Raw genomic sequence first — 25,876 nt, 5'->3', positions numbered from 1 at the left:
GTTCTTTTCTAGCACTTAAAATTGGAAGTGACATCAAATTCTGGCTAATGTAATGCAGATGCGTGTCTACACGGCCAAGAGGATATTTAAAGAGCTCGAGGTCGCAAAAGAAGAGTACATCCAAGCAAGCATAAGTATGCTGAGGGACACTAGGATTGTTCTTCCAAAGATTCTTGATTACTATGCCAGGGATGCTTCTTTAAGTTTATCGGGACTCTTGCATGTGATAGAAGGCTGTCTAACCCAAGAACAACAGAAAGCAATGCAAAAATGTCTCGATGGCAGGCCTCCTAAAAGTGGTGTTCATTTTTTGCCATGCAATTCTGTATTCCGGTACATAATTCATAGAGAACTAGCAAAGGTATGATAATTCGTGGCTTTGATGAGATCATTCCTAAACATTATGTGCTTATTCCCCACCACCTTCATCTAGTAGATGGGCGATGCTGAAATGGGTGTCCTCTGTGGCGACCACCCACAGCCAACTTCCCCCTTGTTGAGCATGGTCCATCTCTGAGATTGTTGGTGTTGGTGAGACTGATCATTGAACTATCCTATTCAATCCCCTGCATGGTCACACTGCTAAATTGTTTGTATTCAAAAGCCAGTCTATTTCAACAGGCTAGTTTTTTTTTCTTTTTTTTTCTCTTTTCTGCTTAATGTAAATGCATACACTTATGTACATTATGTTGTTTTACTGAAATTACCGGAGTGATTCAATTTTCCCCATTTTGTTGGTGCATATTCCGTTAATTATTTGTACTTTGTATACTGTATGTGGATGAATCCTTCTTATTCAACTCCATTTGCAGCATCTATTGACACAATCAAAACACTGATTTTTATGTAGAGTACATGGCTAGGGCATCACCATCATGTGATCCAGCGGAATGCCTGAGCTTTCGGTATTCTTCATAGGTGAAAGGCTTGTAAAGCCGAGGGTGGGCCGAATCCACCAACTCAGATGGCGCTACGATTGCCTCTGTCTTGGAACCAAGCAAGAACAGAGCGATGGATACTCGAGTTGATGCTTCCTTGCATTGCACTCGGTGCTTCACATTGCAGAACCTTCTGTTGCTCCATGCCTGCACACACACACACACACACACGTTCGTCAGTGTGGTGCCTTGTATAGCTATATATTGGTACTTGGCTGGAATGAGTCAATTGTTAAGAAGGTGATTGCTTTTTCATAAAAACCTTTTAAAGTCACTGAATGAGACTTAATGTTCGCCTCTTCCATCTCAAAGAGGACTCTTAATTTTCTAAAGTGCTTTCATATGGAAAAAACCAAAATCTAGAAACTTAACTTGAAAGAGAAAGACCTTCACCTTAGCCATGTCTCCAAGGTTGACTAAAAGTGCACCAGATTCTGGATCAACTGCCACGAATTGGCCGTTGCTCATCACTTCAAGGCCACCAACAGTGTCATCTTCTTGAAGTACAGTGAGGAAGCCAGAGTCTGTGTGTATGCACACGCCTGTAGCGCCTACAGTGTCCTCTGTGAATGAGTATCTGTTGATCCTGAATTGGCATGCCCAGTCTTCAAATAGATTTCCATCTAATCCTAAGCTTAACGAAATCTTGCTGGCGATGTCCATGGCCAGCTTGACCATTGCGGTGGAGTAGGAGTGGATTACTTCCCTGCAATCACGTAGGAAGGTAGTTAGCCCTTATTAGCGGGACTAGGTTTCACCATCGCAATGATGATGATGCAAACAAATGGACTGCTTCAGCACATGCCCCTCTATGCATTGAGTGCTCTCTTTGATTCATCAAAGAGTTTTGACAGTGATGACAAATTATTCAATTATAAGCCAAGCTGAACACTTTGTATTTGGGTCGCTGAGCATGAGCCAAACCATGAGCAGCTCGTTTTGTATTCTGGCCACTACGCCCAACTATGGAATCACTAAAGCTAAGGCTTGACCAATATATAACCAGGCATGATTTGCTCATGTTTGTAATTTTTTTTAATAAGCCACCCTGAATCACTTAATAAATGTAGAAACTGAACCTAGGCAAAAATGATGTGTTTTCCAAAATACCTCGTAGCTTTCAAAATCCTTCTAATGTCTAAAATTGTAAATATTTTGATGTAAAAAGATCTATTTTAACTTTCACATGTGTGAATTTTCTTCAGATAAGTGAATTTTCTCTCAAATATTTGCTCAAGTATTGCATCTAAGATATGTGATAGACTTTATCACATAGTTTTGACTAAAAATTAAAGGATTTTAAAAAATATAAAAAAACCAAAAATATTAGACAAAAATACATTTTTGAACGATACCTGATTCGCTAAAAATGTATGAGCGTTGAGATACATCTTTGATAGTGTTCTTAAAACAAGGGATGAACAAGTGCGATTGCACCTATCCTGATTATTCTATACTATTTTTTGGCTACCTACATTGAAAATTTGAAAAAATAATAAAAAAGATAAAGACCGATCATGGCATTAATTTTCCAACATCACCATGATCGATCTAATGAGCAATCGAACAAAAACGTTCTATAAAATATGTCTATTTGATTGTTCTTGTATGTAGAGCATGTTTTTGTTTCACTTTTAGAACGAAAAAACAAGAACCCTAGAAGCGTTTTTTATTCTGATTAAAAGCAGTAAAGTTATAGGTCTATGTCTCAACTTTTCAATGACAGTAAAAATATAAGTTTTTGATGTTTGATCAGAGAGATACAAATATGAGAACAAAGACTATTCTAAAAAAAATATGAGAATATACAAATTCTTTTATATATGCAGATTTCCTCCTAACCACATGAATTTTATCATATCTATGCAATTTTTTTTTGCATGTTTAAGAGGAAATTCGTATATATATGAGAAACTTTACATATATTTAGTAAAAAATTCACATGTTTAGGAGAAAATACACACACACACACACACACACACATATATATATATATATATATATTAAAAAACTTGCATATTCTCATATTTTAGAAGAAAATTCATACGTTTGAGAGGAAATCCACATATATAGTAGGAATTTCACATATATTTAAGAAAAAATGGGCATAGATATGAGAAAATTCACATGTTTATGAGAAAATCCACATATATATATATGAGAAAATTTGTATATTTGCATATTTTATGAAAAAATTCATATGTTTAGAAGAAAATCCACATATATAGGAAAAACTTCACATATATTTAGGAAAAAATCTACATTCATAGTTAAAACTTCACCTATATTTAGGAGAAAATCTATATATAAGGTAATTTGCATATATATATATATATATATATATATATATGAAAAAATTCACATGTTTAAGAGAAAATACACATATATAAGAGAAACTTTGCATATATATGAGGAAATCTACACACACACACACACACACACACACACACACACATATATATATATATATATATATATATGAAGAAATTCACATTTTTTTGCAGAGCAGTCTCTATTATCAAATCTTTATCTCTTTGATCCGACATCAAAAACTAATATTTTTATAGTCGTTGAAAAGTTGAAACTTATTCTTATAACTTTACTAGTTTGAGTCAAAAGTGAAAACCCTTTTAGGGTTCTTGTTTTTAGTTATAAGATCAAAACAAAAATATGCTTTGTGGACAAAAACAACCGAATAGTCTATCTTTCAGAGGATGTTTCTTCTCAACCATTTATCAGATTAAGGTGATCTTAGTGGCATTGTAAAGTTAACACTCCAATCTATGTTTGTCATTTTTATTATTTTTTTAGATTTTTGGTGTAGATAGCCAGAAAATAATATAGAATAATCAGGATAGGAAAAGTTGTGTTGTTCATCTTCTATTTTAGAAACACTATCAGTATTGTACCTTAGCGCTCGTCCATCAATTTTTTGCAAATTAAGTGTCATTGAAATATTTCTGTTTAATTTCTTTGTTTTTTTTTATATTTTTCTAAAATTCTTAATTTTTTGGGGCAAAAATCAGTTATAAAGCCTGTCCTAGATATTGGATGCAATACTTAGGCATATATTTGGGAGGAAGTTCAGATATCTCTTAAGGAAATTCTCACATGGGAAGTTTAAAATGATCTTTTTATATTCAAGTATTTGCGGTTTTAAACATCAAGAGGATTTTGATAATTATAGAGCATTTCGAAAAACACATTATTTTTACCATACTGTGGGTTGAGCCAGACCTAGACTAGGGTCCAAGATCATTTGTGCATGCTTCTTGAGAGTGAAGGGCTGGAAAGCAAACTGAGATGACCGTGGTCTGGATCAGTTTGGATGTCATCAAGCATGCAAGACGGGCTCGATGACCAGAGCAACCCGCAGCTCATTTAGCTTAATGAGTCGACCATCAATTATCCTGGCACAACTTGTAAGCCTTAGAACAAGTTCATGTACAATTTTATGTATATCTTATGCCACGAAAACATTGATTACCCTCATGGGCTCCAAACCCTCTAGTTGAAACTCATAAGAAAAGGTCATTTTCGCCAAATCAGATCTCATGAATGTATTCAGTATGGTTAAAACAGTAGGGATGGAACCATGAATTGTATTTTCTCTGCATAAAAGTATGATAGTTTTAGGGTCAGTACATTATACATGAGGGTCATATTCGCAAAAATGAAACACTGAAGTTTTTCAAAGGGGATTTAGGACCAAAGAGAAGCATTTCCTTTTTTATGTAATAATGCTACTGATTTGAACTATATACTTGTAGCTGAATCTTTATGATTTAATTATTTTCTCTCTCTCTCTCTCTCTCTCTCTCTCTATATATATATATATATATATATATATATATATATATATATATATATATATACCATTTATCTCCTGCGACTCCTTTAAAAAACATGCATGTATTTTAGCTTTATCTAAATCTAATGGATGTGATCTCTCTGCTTTATTTAGTAGAAAACATATATTAGTTTAAACATTTTTGGTGTTTAGATTTGTTTTTAGTTATATATATGTGTGTGTGAGAGAGAGAGGTGGGTATTTGTGACCCCAGATTTGGTACGCCCCGTGTGGGGTGAAACACATTTTTAATTCAGTCTAACCCTACGCATAGTTTGTTCACTAAGAATCATACCTTGGATCATGTTTTTTCGAAATAAAATCATGAAATTTTGGAACATTTTGAGCTATTAATTTTTTATCTCCTAGAAAATCCTTACACATCACAATGATGTGCTCCAATACCTGCTTTTTATCAAACAAACCATGTAGATCGATGATTGAGGGCCTGCTTATTATCATTTGTTTTCTTGAAAACTTGGTTTAGATTAAATTGTTTCAATGAAATAACTCAACCTTTTGCTTCCAAAGCTTTGGTGCGATATAGACCCAATGATTATTAGATTCTTTTAGAGACCTATCTTACATAAACAAAAATCTTCATCTAGTAGATGTTATCAACTAAATAAACTTTATGAGTTATATGGTTAGATTTACAAAATATGCAATAAAATGTCAAAAGTTCATATAATTTATACCAAAGTCTATACAATGCACCTGTAGGTTCAGATTAAACAAACACCTTTGCATATATCTATATATATATATATATATAAAATTTGTGTTGGACAATTTAGGAGATAAGATTGTTTAGGACGGACATCCTAATAAGAAAATTATCAGCTCCTAAACAGCTTTACGTCCTAAACATCCTAAATACTTCAAAAGAAATATAGTTACACATAATGTGTTTACCATTGTTTACTGATTATAAATCATGCTTTGATTTTTTTTCATCAGCCAACATTGCATAGCTGCCAGATAAACAATTTTTTCAAATATCTATTATGAAAAAATTGGCAAATATCTAAATAAAAATATTTTTATTAAAAATGTGTACATGAAAACATACTAATGAAAAATACCTTTATATTCCACTTATATTTCAGGAAGAAAGCACTAGAAAGATTAACCAAGCATCTTGTTTGCCCATCTATCTAATGAGCAAAAGAAAAAAAGTAAGTTTAAAATGTTTTTAGAGCAAAATATGCAAAGAAACCATTTAAATTGAAAAACATTAGGCAAAATTGTAAAAGGGGCATGAATTTTGGCAAAATCATGAAACTTTTACTTTACCGTCGAGTTAGTAGTTTTGACAAAAAAAAAACAGATGGCAAAGGAGAAAATTAAGGAGGGTATAGTGTAGGTAAAGTAATTATAAATAGCAAGGCAATAGTTAAAGTAGTTATGTAAAGATATGAATGGTAAAATCCTAAATACTATAATATAAAATAATTATCCAAAATTGCCATTAGAAAATGCAATGGTAACTCTCAAAACATGATTGCCCCAAGGAGGGTTGGTATAGTGGGGTGGGGCCCTGGCTGCTAGATGGGTGGTAAGGTTCTATTTTTATAGATGTCTACCCCTTCTGCACAAGCTGATGCCCCGGTCCCGGGGGCAGGGGTCCTAGCTTCGGAGTTTTATGCCACCAAGCACGACGATCATAGGTATGGCAGGTTGAGACAGTGTGTGATCAGGTCTTCATGTCGAGTGTGGTTTCTTTGGGTTATAATTAAAAAAAAAAAAAAAACTCTCCAAACATGATTACCAAAAGCTATGTCAAAGGGCACGCCATTTTGGCTACATGTCCTTGGTGACATGCATATTTGGATACTAACTCGTACTGTTAATATTTTTATATTTTTAATAATTTTATTTTTTGTCATATATCAATAAAAAACACTTTTAAATAGTAAAATATCAAATAAGTTTTTATTGTTTAAAAATTTATTGAAAAATTATGCACCCTTGTGCCCCATTTTTGAAAAAAATTCAACTTGAAAGTCAAACATGCATCCCCTAATCTTTGTGACATAGACTAAGAGAGAGAGAGAGAGAGAGAGAGAGAGAGAGATCTAAAGATGGGAGATAAAATCTTTAATAATATTTAAACAATATAGGTAAAGTAATTCATCAAGGTAGGTTGACTGATTAGACAAGCTGATCTCAAGGTTAGTGGGTGGGTTTGGTGGCGAGAGAGTATGAAAGGCGTTGATGTGGCCAGGCTTATCGTGGAAACATCTTGACATGACTGTGTAAGTTGTTCAGTAAAATATGCTAAGTAGGTCGTCCATAGCGTTGATTGATTCGGCTACTTTTAGCTTTATCAGAAGGTTCGATGGATTCCGTTGCCAACGAGTGGATCTACATCCCTATGCATCTTGACAAAAGTTAAAAACGGCAAAATATCGGCAGTAAAAAACGCGTGAGAATTTGATTTTTTTTAAATCTTGCATTTTTTTTGCAAAATCTCGGAAATAAAATTAATTTAAAAATATAAAAAATATAAATAAAAATATTTAAAAATAAAAACCACACGGATTTTTCATGAGCTTCTAGATCATTTTTATGAGTGCATGTCTCACCCTTTCATTTGGACAAATCCTATGTCATACATCCTTTTTATGATTGCAACTATATCGGTATATAACATTTGAAGCAAGTCATGAAATTCATACATGTCTTTAATTCAAATCTCGTGATGCATTCCAGTAGGCCTTGGTTAGGTTTATGGGTTTAGGTAGGCTAGGTTAGGTTCAAGGTCAAGTCAAAAAGTCGATTCGGAAAATAGGGTAGGCTTGTTCTGACAGTGTTCAATAAAAAATATGATATACCAAAATGGTATAATGGAAAGATCCCAAAAACTAGAGAATGATTCTAAACACATTAAGAAATGTACATGCCAAATTTTAGGGTTATAGGATTTGTATTTTGAAAATTAAAAATCAGATAAATTACAGGCTGAGATTGAACATACAGATATATGATAAAATCCTAATTTTTGAAGAGTCTGACATAGATATCCTAAGGGTGTTTGAGTTCAAGGTTTAGGTCTAAAAGACTAATGGTTTGGGATAGTCTGATAAAAATTCTCCTTTGTTAGCAAACAGATTCTCGATAGGTTGATGTTTAGGAGAGGTAAAAACTTGAGAGAGGCTTAAGTAAAGGATTACAATGATTTACACATTTCATAAAATATGTCCTAAGGCTGAGAGAGGATTTGGTCCGTCTGAGGTTGGCTAAGGTTCCTTGTACACAGTTGAGTTGGGTCGAGTGCTCCACATTGTTGTAGTCCACCAAATACTAAGTAGAAGTGATCCTACTTGGGACTTAGGAAAATCCAGACCCAAGCAACGTCTAAACTACCTTATGCTGACAAAGAGAAGAGCCCTTAGAGAATGATGAATGAGTTAGGGGTTAGGGACTAACGAGGATAAGGAAGGATAGAGAGAGATGTCCACAAGAGAGAGGGGGCGTTAACTAGAAAGAGGAGAGAAGAGAGACAATTTTAAGAGAAGTCTATTTCCAATTTTATATCTCATACATACAAAATGAGTTACTTTTATAGGTCAAGGAAGCTCTCGTAAGAGCATTACAAATTTCAAAGCATAGTAAAATAATAACACTTATTTAGGTACTACCTAATTCCCTACTTAGGTAATACCTTCCCAAGTCACTTATGAGGACTTAATTCATAAGAGTCTCATGGGTTTTCATGGCTTATTAAGGAGGGAACCCCAAAGGGCTATACATATTTCATGAGAGGGCTTAATGCCTCTTGGGTGATGCCAACTAGGTGGGGGCCACATGCCTCCCATGGAGGCTTCTAGAGAGGATGCCCCATGTGGGCCCCACTTGCATGCTTTAAATGAGGGGGCACCCAAAGACGGGTCCCACATGGTTGACATGGCTGCATGGCTGATGTGGCATCTCCTTGGCATGCGTTCCATGTTGGGTAATAGTTTCATATTGGCAATAATTGGACCCATTTGCATGATTTGAACCTTTGACTTTGTCTGCATCATCTCCTCCCTCTTGAGATTTGCCTAGTCTCTTAGGCAAAAATCCACTATTGTCATCGATCCTTCTCATCGATGCTTTCTCTTCATTTCAAGCCATGACAAAAAAGGCATTAGTTATTGTTGCTTTGTCTTGGCAAAATTTATAGTTTATAGGAGGGATTATGTAGGAGTAAGCAGCCAGTCCATATTGATCTATGCTTCGGTTCAGTCCCTTATCATAGAGAGGGAGTTTGCGAATGAACCTTCTTTGCTCTAAATCCCAATCTACTATTTGATTCTTCTTATTCGTTGGCACCTTGCAGGCAATGCTACATGCCTTATAGGTTTCCAAAAGATCATTTGTCGCCTCCTTTTGTCGAAACAGGGAATCGACCACCCGGATCTTTGGTTTCACTTGGGTTCAAAGTTAGCAATAGTCCTTCAATGTTTGGATGACCTAATTTTGTTGAAATGAGATCATGCCACATAGGTCTAAACTCTTTTGGTAAATGTGAACCATAAGGTGTTTCTCAAGGAATTATGATCCCTTTCTATTAAGTACCATGATTTTGGCACTTATCTTCTTCATGCTCTTTGGAAGGGGTTTGGCATGGTTGTTGAGACTTCAATTAAAGAAAGTCAGTGAGTGACCTTCGCTTAGTATTGTAGCTCTGATTTCAATGACATATATGTTAGGATCTAATACGAGCATCTTGAGGGACTCGGACAAGGTAAGCATCATGACATCACATTTGTCTTATGTTTTGGATTTTGGGTTTGGGTCCTTCCGACCACACTTCACCATTACCTTCAAGGGGACATTGATCATTATAGATATCCCTTCGAATCCTTGACTTTCCATGATGGTTCTTAGGAGCCATTTAACGGATACAGACTTAGGCCAAGTGAGTATAGTCTTAGTTTTCTTGAGTTTCGCACATTCACCTTGCTTTTTTTATACTCGATTATAGTAGGACACTTGAGAGTATCCAATGACTTTGCTAAAAGATTTATAAAAGTACGTGGGAAGTCTGTAGCAGACTGGGATGATGTCTCATACATTTTGAAACTCGGGCACATGATCTGCAATACAAAGACGTCACTCAACTCATCAAAAAATAAAAATAAACGGTTTAGGCATTTATGGGAGCTCGGGCTCTAAAGACAGGTTGAATATCCAACCCTCATAAGCCTGATGTGCTAGGGGGTCTAGAGGTTGTGAGAGAGTAGAGAGAGAAGCGAGGGATGGGGACGACTAGAGAGAGTGAGAACTTCAATCAATAATTTAATAATCAAATAGGCTCCCCCTAGAGCTCTTTATATAGAGGGGACTAGGGTTTGGTCCTAATTAACCCACACTTCATATAATTTAAAAAGTTAATAACCCATCTAAGCTAGGACTCCTACTCACTTTAGAACTCTACACTAATTAATCAAACTAATTAATGACTCTTAATTAAAAGCAATCAAGTAAACTTCTAAAAGGGGAGATGTCCCCTAGGACTCTCTGGATTCATGCCCCCCTTATATGGGGCACTTATGCTAATTGACAAGGCTCCTAATTATGTTATGTATTTAAATTTTCTTTTTCTTGATTGAGACTCTAAACAATTAGCCTTTCCTTAATTAGAGAAGCGACATCAACTACCACATTATCACCCTAAGACCCACACAGTGTTGATCGACCCCCATGTGTCTCTAAAGGTGATGTTTGGATCCTGGGTACTGAGTTTGGATCATCTTATGAATTTTTGGGAAACAGAGTCACACTCACTGGGTACCATAAGATCTTAGGTTCTTCAAAATTTATGTTCGACCAACCTTTGGAGGCATGGTCTTCACGTGTACTAGAAGTGAAGAGGAAGAGATGGACCAACAAAATCATGACTCAGGATCCGCATCACAAGGACCTTTGAAGTGGACTAGGTGGCAGCATGGAAGCACCAAGGATGAGATTGGCAGAGAGACGACCAGGCCTAGCCTAGGGCTGATCCTAGGAGACATAAGAGAAGATGTCAAGGAGGTAGGGATGTTAGAGGGAAGAGAGACGTTTAGTGAAGATTTCCAAGGACAGAGAAAGAGAGAAAAAAAAAAGAATAAGAGAAAACTCGACACATAAGTTAAAAATTCATTAAAATGTCATAATATGAAACAAGAGAACCTCATGCCTCTATTTATAATGCTTGGCCTGTGTCTGAGTCCAACACCAATTCAAAAGTTAAATCTAATTTATTTACCCCATATACCCTCTAAATTCTAAATTTGGGATCTTACTGGTTGTCAAAGCAAGACTAGGAAAAGGGCCAGTTGGACTGACTAGGTTTCTCCCTAACCGGATCCTAACTAGATCTATGACTTACCAAAAAGAAATAATTAAAAAACAGAAACTTTGACTTTGTTGGATTCTAGACACTAATTTGGAAAATAGAAAAAGATGGGAAAGAGGGTGGGACTTTCCTCCTTATTTTCTTTCTTCTTTACCTTCCAAGTTGGCCTCCTGTTGGCTCCACTAGCTTGACTTTTTTCTTCCAAGTTGGTGCCCCCATGGGCCCCACTAGCTTGACTTTTTTTTTTTGGTGTAGACATGTATCTATTGACTTTTCTTCTATGAGAAGAGCCACACCAATTATCCCACATTCACTTGAGAACCCCCTCTTGACTTAATGAGGTAATATTTGGATCCTTGAATTTTAAACCATGAAACTGAGATATATGGATAGATATTTTGGACAATAATGATGTAGAGTCAATGTTATTTAGTAACAATGTTTACTTAGTTGCTCACAAAGTTAAATAAGAAGCAATTGAAAGTGTTGTATAAGAAATTGTTGATGAATACAATAATGAAAATCTTATGAAGAATACGCATCTATCACAAGCACCTTCTATTGAGCTCAATCCTTTGGTGAACATCCAATTGTCTCAAACAATGGACGATATTGGTGTCCCAAACATTGAGCTCAAGCATGCAGAGGGCATGCAATTGCCCGAACCAATTATAGATTTAGATGTTCAACATGTAGGAAATGAAGAACTTTCATAAACCAATTATAGATTTAGATGTTCAATGTGTAGGCAACGAAGAACATCTCCCCCTCTCTAGAATATCTCATGCATATGACAGTGACTTTGTTACTGCAACTCTTCACGAATTTTTATTTATAGTTTCTTGATGACATGACATTTAAAAAACTCATGACAGTGTTGAAGATCATTAAACATTTTGCTGAAAGTAATTTCTCTATCATTTAAGCCTATTATTAGCCATTAAAAAGATTTCCAATCATTAAATTTTTTGTTACACAATTTCTTATACAATTTAGATGTGTCTGCTTCAATGAATTTTAGTTACTCTCTATTATATGATAATCCATTGAAAGAGAACCTATTCAACCATGTTTCATTAGTGTAAAAACATAAAATACTTTTACTACCCAATAAATACTCATATAATTTATACAACATGCCAAGAGTTAGACTTTTTAATTGTTATTTATGCATCATTTTCATCTATCACTACTTGTCACATGTCATAAATGTCTTGGTGTGGCTCAGCTGTATAGCATAGCCATCATGATCACTGCTACCACTAATTGAATGTTCAGTTGCATGAACTAAATCAAAATTTGTTGTATACATTTTTTTCACCCTCCAAAAATGTTGAGTTCATGTTGGACTAACTGGAATTGAAAACAGAATTGAGTCCAAATAGTAGATCTGGATTGCAACAAACAGGTACTTTAATTGGAGTCTAGTGGACTCGAGTGGATCAAACCTGCTGTGACTTAGGCCTGTGGGTTATGGGGCCTTAGGGACAATCCTTAGTTGGTATGATGGAAAAGAGTTGGTAGGCTTCTTGAGGTTACGGGAGAAGAGGTATGGTAGATTTAGGTCAATTCGACTAGTCAAATAGGGACAATTTTGGCTCAGTGAGAGGTTTAACTAAGGATCTGAGTCCAAAACTTGCAGGACCAGGTCTATGGGTTCTAGGGTTGTCTTGGGACATGTGCAGAGGTTTGATACACATTTTAGATGTACCTATAAAACCCTAGACCAGGTCCTATCAGTTTTAGACCAATATCTTTAACTAAATCACTTATGGAGCCCAATTTGTACCTACCTAGCTAGTTGTTTGGCCTTGTTTTCCAATGTATCACCTCAATCACAACCATGAGAAACCTCAAACCTCTTCTCCCCCATCTCAATCAAGGTTTTAACTCCAAACACATAATCCATAGGCCCCATGGCCTAGAAATTGCAGGTTCAATCCTCTTGAGTCTGTCTGATTCAATTTAACGTACATGTTTGCCACAAGCCCGAATCTCCTGACCAATCAAATTTAGAACCATCCACTTTGAAAAATGTGAAGGGTACAATAGCTTGGTATAATAGATAATTTAATTCGATGGAGGGATTTCAGCCCTCCTATGTTGATAAGACTAAAGAAGTTTGTTGACATGTTGAATAAGCTTGGGTGATCGTCGAGCAAATACAAGCTAAAATTTTTCATTAACGAAAAGAGAGTGAAAAGCGAGACAACTGATTGGAGCACATTAAGAGGGATCTAGTAGCCGTGGTTGATCACATTGAGGCCATCCCACTCAACACACAACCAACCAAAACTTCACTTTCACTAGTGATCGCATGGAGGACCCACATGGATCGATTCTCAATGAGCCACCATTTGAGCGCACATAGTATGGGTAAGAAGCCTCATTTTGAATTTTCTTCTTTTTCAATGAGAATGTTAATGAATGGGTGTTCAAACTCAAGCATATATTCACCTTACATAACGTGCAGCAAGACCACGGGTTGTCGAAGCGGTCACCTGCCTAGAGGATGGTGCCCTTTGATGGTATAAGTGGTTAGATATCGTATATGGAATGCCCTCATGGGTTGATTTTGTTGTACATATCATGGAGAGATTCTGGCCCACGATGCTGATTAATCACCATGTTGAGCTTAAGAATCTTAAGCAAAGGGGCAACTACACATCCTTTCCCTTAGTTGACGAGGAGACATTGCTTGGGCCATATATTTATGGGATGTGTAAGGACCTTCATATTGAGGTTCTTGCTGCAATTATGGGGAGTCTCGAAGAGGCATAGAAGGTGGCCAAGCTTTATGATAATAAGTAAAGACAACTCCAAGTGATGTGGAAGCCAAATCAGCATATTGATTCTCATGGTTGATTCTCGGGTGGCCAATCTATGCTTAATCTATCAAAGGGGGTGATGCCAGCCCCTAAGGTGGAGTCAATCTCATGTGCACAACATGAGAAGCGTATCAAGAAGGGTTTGTGCTTCAACTACAATAAGAAGTGGTTTAAATGCCACACATACAAGTGCTACCACATCTTTCAAGTAGTAGAATCTGATTTTGATGAAGATTAGCTACTATGTGAGGAAGAAAGCATCTTCTACCACACACTCTTGATCATCTCTACGCTCAACTTCATGTGGATTCATGGCCCCCAAAGCACTCGGGAGGTAAATATTCTTATTGACACCAGAAGAACTCATAATTTCATTCGTGAGAGTGTTATTTAGGAAATCATGTGCAAATTTAAAGAGCACCCCTCCTTTTGATGTGATGGTTGAGAATGTACCAAACCTCAAGTGTTAGGATATATATCCTGATGTGTGTTTACAACTTCAAAGAGCTATGTGGTAGATCTATGTGTCTTACCTACCCATGGTGTAGACATGGTCCTTGAAATGCATTGGCTACGAACTTTGAGGAAAGTAACATGGGACTTCTCTAATATAAATATATCTTTTTGTAAGGATGGAGGAGAGATTAAATTCACTGCTATCAAACCTCCAACACTGAAAAAAATATAGCAAAAGGGACTTTGAAGATGTTGGCAACCAACATGCATATTTATTCATTGCTAAGTGGTAGATCAAAAAAATACCCTGATCCCCATGGATGTTCCCTTTAGCGTGGTTGATTTGTTGGTTGAATTTCTTATGTATTTGATGAACTACATGGTCTGCCACCTCAATGGTCCCAAAAGAATGCCCTTGAAGGTGGGCATTGAACCCATGAACGTGAGGCCCTATTAGTACGCTCACTCCCAAAAAGTTGATATTAAAAAACTTGTGGGAGAGATATTGGACCAATGGATCATCTGCCCAAGTATGTCATTTCTCCTCAACGGTACTCTTAATAAAGAAGAAGGATGACACATAGAGATTTTGTGTAAATTACCTAGCCTTGAGTGATTTTCGGTGAAAGATAAGTTTTGATCTCCAATATCGAAGAACTACTTAATAAATTGCATGGTACCATATTCTTTACAAAGCTATATCTTCGTTTGGGATATCATCAAGTGTGTATGACCCATGATGACGTGCAAAAGATGACATTTAGGACTTGTGAGGGTCTTTGTGAGTTTCTGGTTATGCCTTTTAGGTTGACCCATACACCTGCAACCTTCCTAGCCATAATGAACGATGTCTTCAAAACTATTCTTTGAAAGTGTATTTGTTTTCTTTGACGATATATTGGTGTATAGTAGTTTTGGGGACAACATTTGCTGCATATGCGAGTTGTGTTGCGTACCTTACAAAAACACCACTTGTATACCAAGATGTCAAAGTGCCTCGTTGGGCAAGTGCTAGTAAGCTATCTCGACCAAGCATGTACAGTTGTATCTGAGAGTATGTGCGCCAATACGTGGTTTGTCAAGCCAACAAGTACAAGAAAATGAAAATGCTTGAGGTATTATGCCCTTTGCTAATCCTTGAGCGGGCATGACAAGATATATTCATGGACTTCGTGGGAGCCCTACTCTCATGTGAGTGTACATAGGTCATTATGATAGTGGTGGATAAGTTTTTCAAATCCACTCACTTGTAAACACCTCAAATTTTTCAAGTTCCAAAAATTATCCTTTCTGACCTTGAGTTTCACCTTCTAAATCATTCAGAAGGGCAATTGGGTCAATTTCTAATCATTTCTCGGATTCACTTCCTTGTTGAAGATCCGAAATCCAATTTCATTTTCTATATTAGACCCAACCTCAGATCCAGATCAGACATCCAAATCCAATTCTGAGCCGGATTCTTCTATTTTCAATCTAAACCTAAAAATTCAAAATCATTTTTCTGTATGGCTCAAGTATTCAGATCCAATCTCTATTTGGATCCATTCCTCTCATTTTTTTCTCAGTTCAAGATCCAAACTCAATTTTTACTCAAAATATCTGATCCAGATTCGTTTTTAAAATTGAATTTTTAAAATTAATTCTTTTATTTCAAAAGCTCTCCTTTGCAAAATCCTCAAAATTCAAAATCAATATTTTTGCAAAATCTTTCAAAATTCCATCTGGATCTCGTCTCCTAAGTCATTTGCATTTTTATAATATTTTAGATCTTTCAAAAAATAAAAAGGCAAAATTTTAGAAAGTTTTATAAAAGTGGTTTTATGTTAAACAAAAGAGGAGCTTTTCAGAAAATTCTCATAGACAAGCTCTTTTTAGAATTTTGTTAAAATAAGCAAGGGCATTTATGAAATTTTTGAAACCGCCCTCTCCTTTATAAGGTCAAGTAAAGGAGAGGGTGGGGGGGTCAATCTTTTGAAAAAGAGGGAAAACGAGCTCCTCCTCCCTCCTCTTTCCCTCCCTTCTTCCTCTTCTTCTTTTTGTTTCCCTTTTTCTCTCTTCTTATCCTTCTCACTTCTCTTTCTCACGACTGAAGAAGATCGACCGACAGGAGCATAAGGAAGAAGAGCTTCCTTTCTTCTCTTCTCGATTTGATCTAATCCAGTAAGTATTTCTTCCTCCTCTTCTTCTCCTTCATACCTCTTCTCCTCTTCATTCTGCGTTTTAGGATAGTTGATTTGAAGTAAAAAGAATTAGATTTACTTTTGTTCATTATAAGTTTTAACGTTTGCTGTGTTTTCTTTTTCTGGATCGGATCTTTGTTTTAGCATCATGATTTCATCCGTGCAATTGCGCTTCATCAAATTCATTTTGCATATGCGATTTCCTCATTTCATTGTATGCTTCTGTCTCAATCATCCTCAGATCAAATTCACTTTGATTTGTTATTCACTGCATCTAAGTCATTCTAGCTTCATCATCTTAGTGTTTACATGGCAATCTTCACATCGCCTTTTGCATTCATCTTGCATCTGTCAATTGCATCATCATTTTAGATTTATGTCCATTGCATTTTTCATCTGAAATCCTCTGCATTTCATAGCATTTGCATCAGCATCTTCCGATTCAGCAATGCATTCACCTGAACACGCATATTCCATTTCATCCTCTATTTTGCAATTTTTATCTTATTTTTGAGCTTGCATTTGTTCATCGCATAACAGCATCATCTACATCGACATCTTCTTCATCAGCATCAGTAGATCTCATTTTCGTTAATCTGATGTAGCATAATATCTGTAATTGAACAGGATTCAATTTAGATATTATCGATCAACATTTCATTGGATTTCTGATTTTCCGTGAAACATTCCTCTGTTTCACCGTAGATGCCTCTTTTGATTTATCATGGAATCCGATCTGCTTTGTTCTACCGTGAAAACAAATCTGATTTGTCGTGAAAGCAGATCTGAACATTTGCTTTGATCTGCCGTGAATCTCTTGATCTGATCTGCAGTGAATCTCCTGATCTAATCTACCATGAAAGATCAGCTAATCTGATTTTGCAGTGAAAGCCTTTGCATTTAAATTGTTGTGAAGTCCAGCATTTGCATTTGATTTGCTATGAATTCTTGTTTGATTTGTTGTGAATTCTTGTTTGATTTGTTGTGAATTCTTGTTTGATTTGTTGTGAATTCTTATTTCATTTTCTGTGAAATCTTATTTTATTTATTGTAAAAACTGGTTATGATTTATTGTGAAAATGTTTTGTTTTGCTGTGAAATCGGGTTAGCATTTGTCATGAAATCAGTTTGCATCTTATTTGTTCACTGAATCTCACTGCATCTGAATTTCACAAGCATCTTCATTTCCTGCAGCATGTTCATCCACAACATTTCATCTTCATTTCTAGCATCTTCATTCACAACATTTCATTTCAATTACAACATCTTCATTAACATCATCTTTATTGCATCATTTTGCATTTCGTTCAGTGGTATTGATTTCATTATTTCATCATGTATTGCATCAATCATATTTTGTGCACAATGACATCAAATATCTGTCCCTGTTCATTTTCATTACAGCAATATCTACATTTCATTTTGGAGCCTCATTAACCTTCCATTATAGTTCGTCATTTCATTGTAATCTTTTAACAACATTTCGTTTTACCTATATCATCCACTGTTTTTACCAGCATTTCATTACAGCATATTAATTAAGCTTTTCATATTATCATATACCTACATGTTCATCAGTATAATATTAATTTTCATTGCACCTGGCATAAAGCTCATGTTTCACTTACATCAAAGTTCGCATTCTCATCCTGTTTCAGTTGTATTTCATTTCCAACTAATTTTCCATTATGCATCTAAAAACCCTAGCATCGCCTGCAAATTCCTGTATAATGTCGCCTGGGCTTGTGACTCGGCAGTTTGTTTATCATATTCAATGGTATTAACTTCATTGGTGGATCTACACCTATGCCAGTGTGTTTTGTAACATTGATTTAGCATATTATCCTAAATTTGTAAACCCTGTATGGCAGTTGTATCGTTTACCCGACTGGATAAGCCCATGATTATTTTGTTTTCTTTATATCCTCTGTATATCGTATTTCTGCAATATCATTCATTCAATTTCATATTAGCATATACATATGCATTTCATTTCAGCATATGCATATGCATTTCATCTTAACATATACATTACATTCTAGCATATACACATCATTTCATCCTATGCATTTTACATGTTATCCATATTATATTTCTTTCATTTTACTCTGTAATTTCATTTATTATATTCAATCTTTTATTTCTTTCCATTTAGTAGTTCTTAATCATAGTTTTCATCTTCTTTCAATCTTTCATTTTTTGTACTTTGCATTCTTGTTGCTTTTTATTGTTTCATATTTTGCAGGAAAACGCAGGAGGATCTTGGTTTCACTTTTGGATTAGAAGATTCCAATATTCATTTTAAATTTGAAGATTGTAATAATTTTATTTAATGAGAATTTCTATTTTTTTGTTTAGATTAGAATGGATGGGCATGTAGTTGCATTTTGAATCTTCATAATTGACTACGATATTTTATTTTATTTTTATTATTTTTCAAAAGGGCACTGTGGTAAAACATGAATGACACGACCACCATTCTAATAAGAGGTAAATAACCCTAAGTAGACGATTCACATTTGTGGCCATAGTCAGAATGTGAACAATACTTAAGATTTTTATCTTTTATTGAATAAAATTTGACCTACACTTTAGGTCCTTTTCGAAAAACATCATATTTTCTAAAACCAATTTTCTTTTTCTTCCTCTATCAGAATTTGAAATATAAATTAATTTGAGATATATTTGTGGCCATAGTCATGAATGTATTAAAAATTAATTTTGCTTTAAATTCTGTAAAAATACAAAATCATCTTTTAAAATAAAATCTTTTGAATTTCTTTTGTTAAATACATTCATCATAAAATTACATCATTTTATTATTTCTCATTTTCAAATTATTTTAATATCTCAAATTTCAAAATACTCCAAGTGATTTTCGAAACTCATTTTCAAAATAAACTTAAATTTATCTTCAAAATCCTGAATTTCAATTTCAAATTCCAATTTCAAATTCTAATTTCAATTCAATTTCAAATTCAAATTCAAATTCAAATTCCAAGTCTAATTTCAAATTCTAGTTTCAATTTTGAAATCGAATTTCAAAGATTATTTATAAATTCCAAATTCTTATTTCTAAATTCATTTTTAAATTTCAATTTTTAATCCAATCTCAAATTCTAAATTTTAAATTTCAAATTTCAAATTCCAAATTTATTTCCAATTTCAAAGTTAAATTTCAATTTCAAATCTAAACTTAAATTTCAATTTTCAAACTTTAAATTCAATTTCAAATTTCAATTTCAATATCAATTCTAATTATAAACCCAAATTAAATTTTTATTCCAATTTCCATTTTCATTTTCCGTTTCAAATTTCAAATCTCAATCTCCATTTCGAATTTTATTTCAAATAATTTTCTAAAGACACTTCAAAACATTTTTTCAAAGTGTATTTTCAAATCAAATTTCGAAATTCATTTGGAATTATAATTTTGAAATATTTTCTAAGTATTTTTAAATCAAAATTATTTTAAAGCATGCATCATATTTTAAACCTTCATTTTTCAAAGTTCATAGCACAAGCATGATTCAATGTGCATTTAGGATTCTAAAATAATTTCTTAGTTAAATTTAGGCAAAGCAAAAGGCATTGATTCGATCCTTGGTTCGATTACCCCTGGTAAAGGCGACGGGAACAGTCGAACCTCGTACCGACGAGCGAGTCCCTATTTCCCATCTTTTTAAAAAACGGAGGCGAGTTATCTTCTAAAAAGATTTTTTACTCAAAAATGTTTGAAATGCGAAAGGGTCCCGCTCAAGGAAAAATTTTGCATGGATAACATCACTTTGTCAGATTGCCATAAGAGTATTCTGCCAAATTGGTAGTGAAACAATTTGTGAGTCATGTGGTAAAACTACACAGGACGCCCAGGAGCATTGTGAGCGATCAGGACTGGATCTTCTTGAGTCAGTTTTAGGTCACATACTCTAAGTTAAGTGCGACAAATTTGAACTATAGTATTGCCCACCACCCTCAAACGGAAGAGCAGACTGAGATCATAAACAAGGTGGTAGAGACTTACCTCTATTACTTCGTAGGAGACCACCCAAATTAGTGTCACCATTTTTTGTCATGGGCAGAGTATGCCTATAACACAAGTTATCACTCCTCTATAGAGATGTCTTTGTTTCAAGAATTATAAGGGTTTTGTCCCCTTAGTAGCCATATATGAACACGGGAGTGCTACATCTTTCGAAGTGGATCATGCTCCAAAGATGTGAGATGGTATTCTCACCACATTGAGATAGAACCTCATAAAGGCCTAGCAACACATGAAACAAATATATATCAAGGGTCATTTTGATCATCATTCAAGGTATAAGATTGGGTATAGCTGAAGCGGAGGCCTAGAGGCCAAAAGACTCTTGGGTTAAGACTATCATAAGCTTTTGTCGAAATACTATGGACCATACTGGGTTGAAGAGTAGGTAGGAAAACTAGCTTACCATCAAACACTTCTTAAGGAGGTGAAAATTCATCATGTCTTTCATATATCTCGCCTTTACCTATTGTGGATGTGCCCCATGATGAAGGTTATGTGCCCCAACCTATTGTAATCTTGAAGACTAAGGATTTCCCTTAGAAGATCCATTGCATAAAGGTATGTGGAGCAGAGTTCTTTCAAGTGAAGAAGTGTGAAAGCGAGCATACATGTGTAGGATCATTTGACAACCTTCTAGTGAAAAGTATCTTCCAAATGGATTTTATGTATTATTCATAAACACCTGCATGTTAACCTGAAGATAACTCCAAGAGAAATCATGAATGACATCAGTTATGAGGAAGGTACGAAGATTACTTACAAACAAGTATGGCATGGATGAAAACAGACGAGGGAGGGGCTATATGGTTCATTCGAAAAGATATTTAGGATGCTTTCTGTCTATTTGGATCATTTGATGAAGGCTAACTTCAGAGTGCTAAGGTATATTCAGATCATTAAGAAAAATCGATTTAAGTATATGTTTTTATCATTTCGTCCATACATAGATGGGTTTTTGAAAGGATGCCCTCCAATTCTTATGGTAGATGACATATATATATATATATATATATATATATATATATATATATATATATATATATATATATTGTTGCCAACTTATAGTATTGATCCTTGTGGTGAGATATTTTTTATAGCATTTGCATTTGTAAATAAGGAGACAAAGAATTCATGAGCATAGTTTTAAAGCAAGATGAAGCTGACGTACATCTGAAACATTGTGCTAACATTTTTTTTCCAGCATGAAGATATAGATGTTTTATATTTAATATAACAAAGACCTTCAATTTGTTGATTCTTTCCATACGTGACAAGCTCTTAGTGATGACACGAATATTAGTATGTTTGAGTACCTCTTGTTGTAAAATGTGAATTTATTAAGAGTTGTTGATTGAATTGATTTATTTAGAGTTTTTTAATGAATTGCTTTAATGTCTTATGTCTTCTATATATATCTTAGGTAGTTTATAATGAATACCCATAAAGAAAAATGTGACAATAGAAAGAGAACCAAACCTCACCCATACTCATAAACAATGATTCAATTGTGGTAAGATATATAATGAAACAAGTTGTTTCTTTCACAAACTCCTCATATGCTTATGGGATGGGAGACATGGACGTGGCCACAAACTCCTCAACCTTTTTTTTCAGTTTTAGCCATAGATTTGAGCTATATTGAAGGTGTTAGTTGTTGCTTATTTGAACACATATTTGTGGGTCTCAGTTGATTGAGGTTGTTTGTAAAAAATGTTGAACACTCAGTCTTTTGATCACAGAGTAATGTCTCTCTATACCCACTTGTAAAGCCTACTTCGTACTTCATAATAAAAAGTATCATTGAGTGTGTAATTTTTTCCTTTGACTTTTCCTGCTATGTTCCAATAGTAGCACATGGTATGGGTGTAGGGCCCTTCGAGACAATCTCTTCAATCACCATTTTATAATAAATAAGTTCAATTTTTTTTAGAATAACAAAATAAAAAATAAAGGTAAACAAGCGGGCAACAAAGACAAGGAATAGGTGATTAAAAAACATTACAAAAAATAAACAAAATAAGCTATGAAAAATACAAAAATAAACTAAAAAATGATGTAAGTATTCTATACTCATTTATAATAAAAGATACACAATAGATAAATGACCAAATTCAAGGATATAAGCATACCAATCATTAAGAAAATAAAGCAACAAACGAACACTCACTAGTAAATAATTTGAACAAAGAAAAAATAGAATATGCAATTGAACATGTAAAGATAACTTGAAAATTATGCAATTCTTCTACAAAATAACTTACTCATGCCAATGTTTCAGTCATTCATTGATTCATGTCATTGTTTCAAAAAATAACTAATTCAACAATTACTTACCAGAAAAACCCGCCGTCGATGATTATAAAAAAGTCGTAGATGAAGTGTTACTGATGAATTACCAAAAATAGTTATCAAAAAGAGATCGTGATGGGGGAAGAACCTTGGGGACCATTGGTTGAGGACTACAAAAACCCTAGTTTATGTGAAAACAATCCTGTAATGTCAACAATTGCTTATATATTGATGATTATCACATTTAATGCTCGTGCGAATATTCACAAATACTAGCAAAATTTGCAAGCAAGTCATTTCTCAAATTTGTGAATGTTCAAATACTCCACAAATGAGTCAGAACTTTCACATATGCAGAGCAAATTCACAAATATTATATGTGAATGTCACCACATATTTGTGAACCTCATTGATGATCATTTACTTAAAGAATATTTGCATGATATCTCGTGAATGTCATACTATATATGCAAAGGTAGTACCTTATTTGCAGAGATCGAACAAAGTGTGAAAGTTGATAACATTTGTAAACATTAATATGTGAATGTTACCACACATTTGCGAACCTCCTTGAGGACCAGTTACTTAAAGTAGGTTCACATGGTAGCTCATGAATGTCGTCTATATATGCGAATTTTATATGGTATTTGCAAACCACCTTGAAGATCATTTACTTAAAGAAGATTTGCATGGCAACTCGCGAATGTCGTATTATATATGTAAATGTAATCCTTATTTGTAGAGATTGATCAGAGTGTGAAGGTTAAGAACATTCATAAATATTAATATGCGAATATCGCCACTCATTTGCGAACATCCTTGAGGATCAGTTGCTTAAAGGAGTTCACATGGTAGCTCACAAATGTAGTCTATATATGTGAAATTCGTATGATATTTGTGAAGGTATGCAAATTTTTGTTATAAGAAGTTCTTAAATTTGGTTATGCGAACTTTGTGAGGTTAGCGAAACTATCATGCAAATGTACTTTTTAGTTAGAGGTTGTGAGATCAAGACAATATACTTATATATTGCGTGAACATCAAAAGGTTCGCGTGTGCGAAAGGTAAAAAGATCCTAACAAAGTCGGGCATTTGCAAATTTAGGAATAAGGTGAATTTCAAAAATTATAGAGTATTTCAAAAAACGTATCATTTTTGTCTTACAATACGATCATTTTTTGTTTTTTCAAGTGATTCATGTTGTTGACGTGAACCTAATTTTCTCTTAGTGATGCATGAACTAAGGGCCCGTTTGTAACAAGATGGGGGATGGGAAGACCTTTTCATATGAAAGGCCTCATCCATGAAAAAGCCGGCTTCACACAGCAAAACACTTTCCCATGAATACATTGGCATCGAAGTGTGTTTGTTTCATTCATCATGGGAAAATGCTCATTTTCTTAACAAAATTGCCTGTTTTCGATGAAGAGCTTGTATCATAAGACCACCTCAACATTTTTGGCCATGCTTAAATTCTTTGTTTTTTCTTGATCAAGAGTTTTTAGAAAATCATCCTTGTTCCAATGTTGTCGATATCGCTGTGAATCAATCAACTTGCTCTAATTAAGGAGGGTGTCGATGGGGGAGAAACTATTAACCCAAGGTTTTCCGGGTTAGGAAAAGGTGTATCGACCACCCATCTGGTACCCGTACCGAGGCATGTCCGTACCACCAAAATGACCTGATGATACGAAAATATTTTTAAGGAAACCTAAATTGGTGGTACGAAAATGCTCTTGAAAGGAGCCTAAAAGGACTTCCCTTGGTGGTGATTTTCAAAATCGTTATATCCCTCAAAAATTTGTGCATTAAGCGGCCCATGGCCCTCCATCAAGTCTTGGGCAAGGTTGTTAAATGCGATGAGGCGAAGCGAGGCGTTGAGCCTGCGCTTCGCCTCTGAGGCGTACACCTCTCACAACTGGTATGAAAGTGAAGCGGTGGGAGGGGAGGCAGGGAGCGGCGGTGGAGCAGCTGGCCGGCACCTGGCGGTGGATCCACCGACACTTGGGGTTAGCACAGCCGACAAATCAGGCGGAGGAGGAAGACTTGGGGATGAAGGAAGGCTTCAGTAGGTGGATCCACCGGCAATTTGCGCATCACAGCACGCCTCAGTACCTTGAGCCTGCGCCTCGCCTCTGAGGCGTACGCTTCAGGTACTGAGGCGTACGCCTCTCACAACATTGGTCTTGGGTCTCACACCTGACAGGCCCTATCTTCTGTAACAAATATCCCGCCTGAAAGTTTAAAATGACAATTTCTTCCAAGAATTTTAATCCCTGACAAATATCGCGATATTTACCATTTTAGCAGATATTTATTGCGAGATTTTCATTTTTAAATGTGTTTTATTTATATTTTCCTATACATTTTTTTAAATTTATTTTTTATTACCGAGATTTGACTGAAAAAATGCAAGATTCATGAAAATTTTCAAAATCTCTTGAGATTTTGCCGTTTTTAACTTTTGTCAGTGTGGCCCTATCCTCAAGATGAAGGGTGATCAGGTGCTTAATGCACTTTAAATCCGGGGGTTAACTTTAGAGTATACTAAAAAAACAAATCTGTAACTAAAAAAAGAAAAACAAAAGGAGGAAAAAGAGAGACGATGAGAAAAAAATAATAAGGATGACCTCTGGTAGGCGGTGGCGTCGAGCAGGGTGCAGAAGTCGTCGACGGCTCGGGCCGAGCCGGCGTCGTAGAGGCCAAGGGCGTCGTAGAGAGGGTTCAGGTCGGTGGGGCCCACGTACCCGCTCCCTAAGAGGACGTCCGTATTCCTCCGCTTGATCTCGTCGGGAAGGTCGAGGAGGGACCGCACGACGCCCTTCATCCGCCGTAGCGACTCCTGTGGGACGCCGTGGTTAACCACGCGGAAGCACCCCCACTCCTCACACGCCCGAACGAGCGCTGTCGATTGGCGGGGAAAGTCAGCCAGATCGACGACTGGGATTTGCGCACCCAT

At 35.4% G+C, this 25,876-nt stretch overlaps 2 protein-coding genes across 5 annotated transcripts in view; one reads left to right on the top strand and one right to left on the bottom strand.

Annotated features, from left to right (window-relative positions):
• Positions 1–1,249, top strand: part of LOC149828061 (uncharacterized) — a 10,673-nt gene extending 9,424 nt beyond the window's left edge. For 2 of the 4 annotated variants that reach the window (XM_090019854.1, XM_090019857.1), the window contains 2 exons: positions 59–361; positions 437–729. In XM_090019854.1, coding sequence (XP_089875980.1) covers positions 59–361; positions 437–517 — 384 coding nt within the window. In that variant the 3' untranslated portion in view covers positions 518–729. Of the gene's footprint in view, positions 1–58; positions 362–433; positions 730–850 lie in introns of those variants that run through there. The other 2 variants (XM_090019855.1, XM_090019856.1) reach the window with 2 other exon arrangements.
• Positions 779–25,876, bottom strand: LOC149828060 (2-oxoglutarate-dependent dioxygenase DAO-like). The gene is made up of 3 exons (XM_090019858.1): positions 25,548–25,876; positions 1,332–1,644; positions 779–1,085 (listed from the first exon to the last, which is right to left on the bottom strand). The coding sequence occupies exons 1-3, from the start codon at positions 25,874–25,876 to the stop codon at positions 843–845; spliced, it is 885 nt and encodes a 294-aa protein (XP_089875984.1). The 3' UTR covers positions 779–842.

The sequence above is a fragment of the Nuphar pumila genome, chromosome 10 (genome assembly GCF_984573655.1).
Source record: "Nuphar pumila chromosome 10, dmNupPumi1.hap1.1, whole genome shotgun sequence".
Taxonomy (NCBI): domain Eukaryota; kingdom Viridiplantae; phylum Streptophyta; class Magnoliopsida; order Nymphaeales; family Nymphaeaceae; genus Nuphar; species Nuphar pumila.
The sequence above is the reverse complement of the archived record's forward strand: the minus strand, read 5'-3'. Positions and strand labels throughout refer to the sequence as shown.

Bases quoted from the DNA above. Each gene is read 5' to 3' on its own strand.
- LOC149828060 (XM_090019858.1), bottom strand. From the start codon at position 25,876: ATGGGTGCGCAAATCCCAGTCGTCGATCTGGCTGACTTTCCCCGCCAA. The intron at 1,645-25,547 runs GTCATCCTTATT...ACGTGATTGCAG, and splicing joins GACGCCACCGCCTACCAGAG to GGAAGTAATCCACTCCTACT. The intron at 1,086-1,331 runs GTGAAGGTCTTT...GTGTGTGTGCAG, and splicing joins ACCTTGGAGACATGGCTAAG to GCATGGAGCAACAGAAGGTT.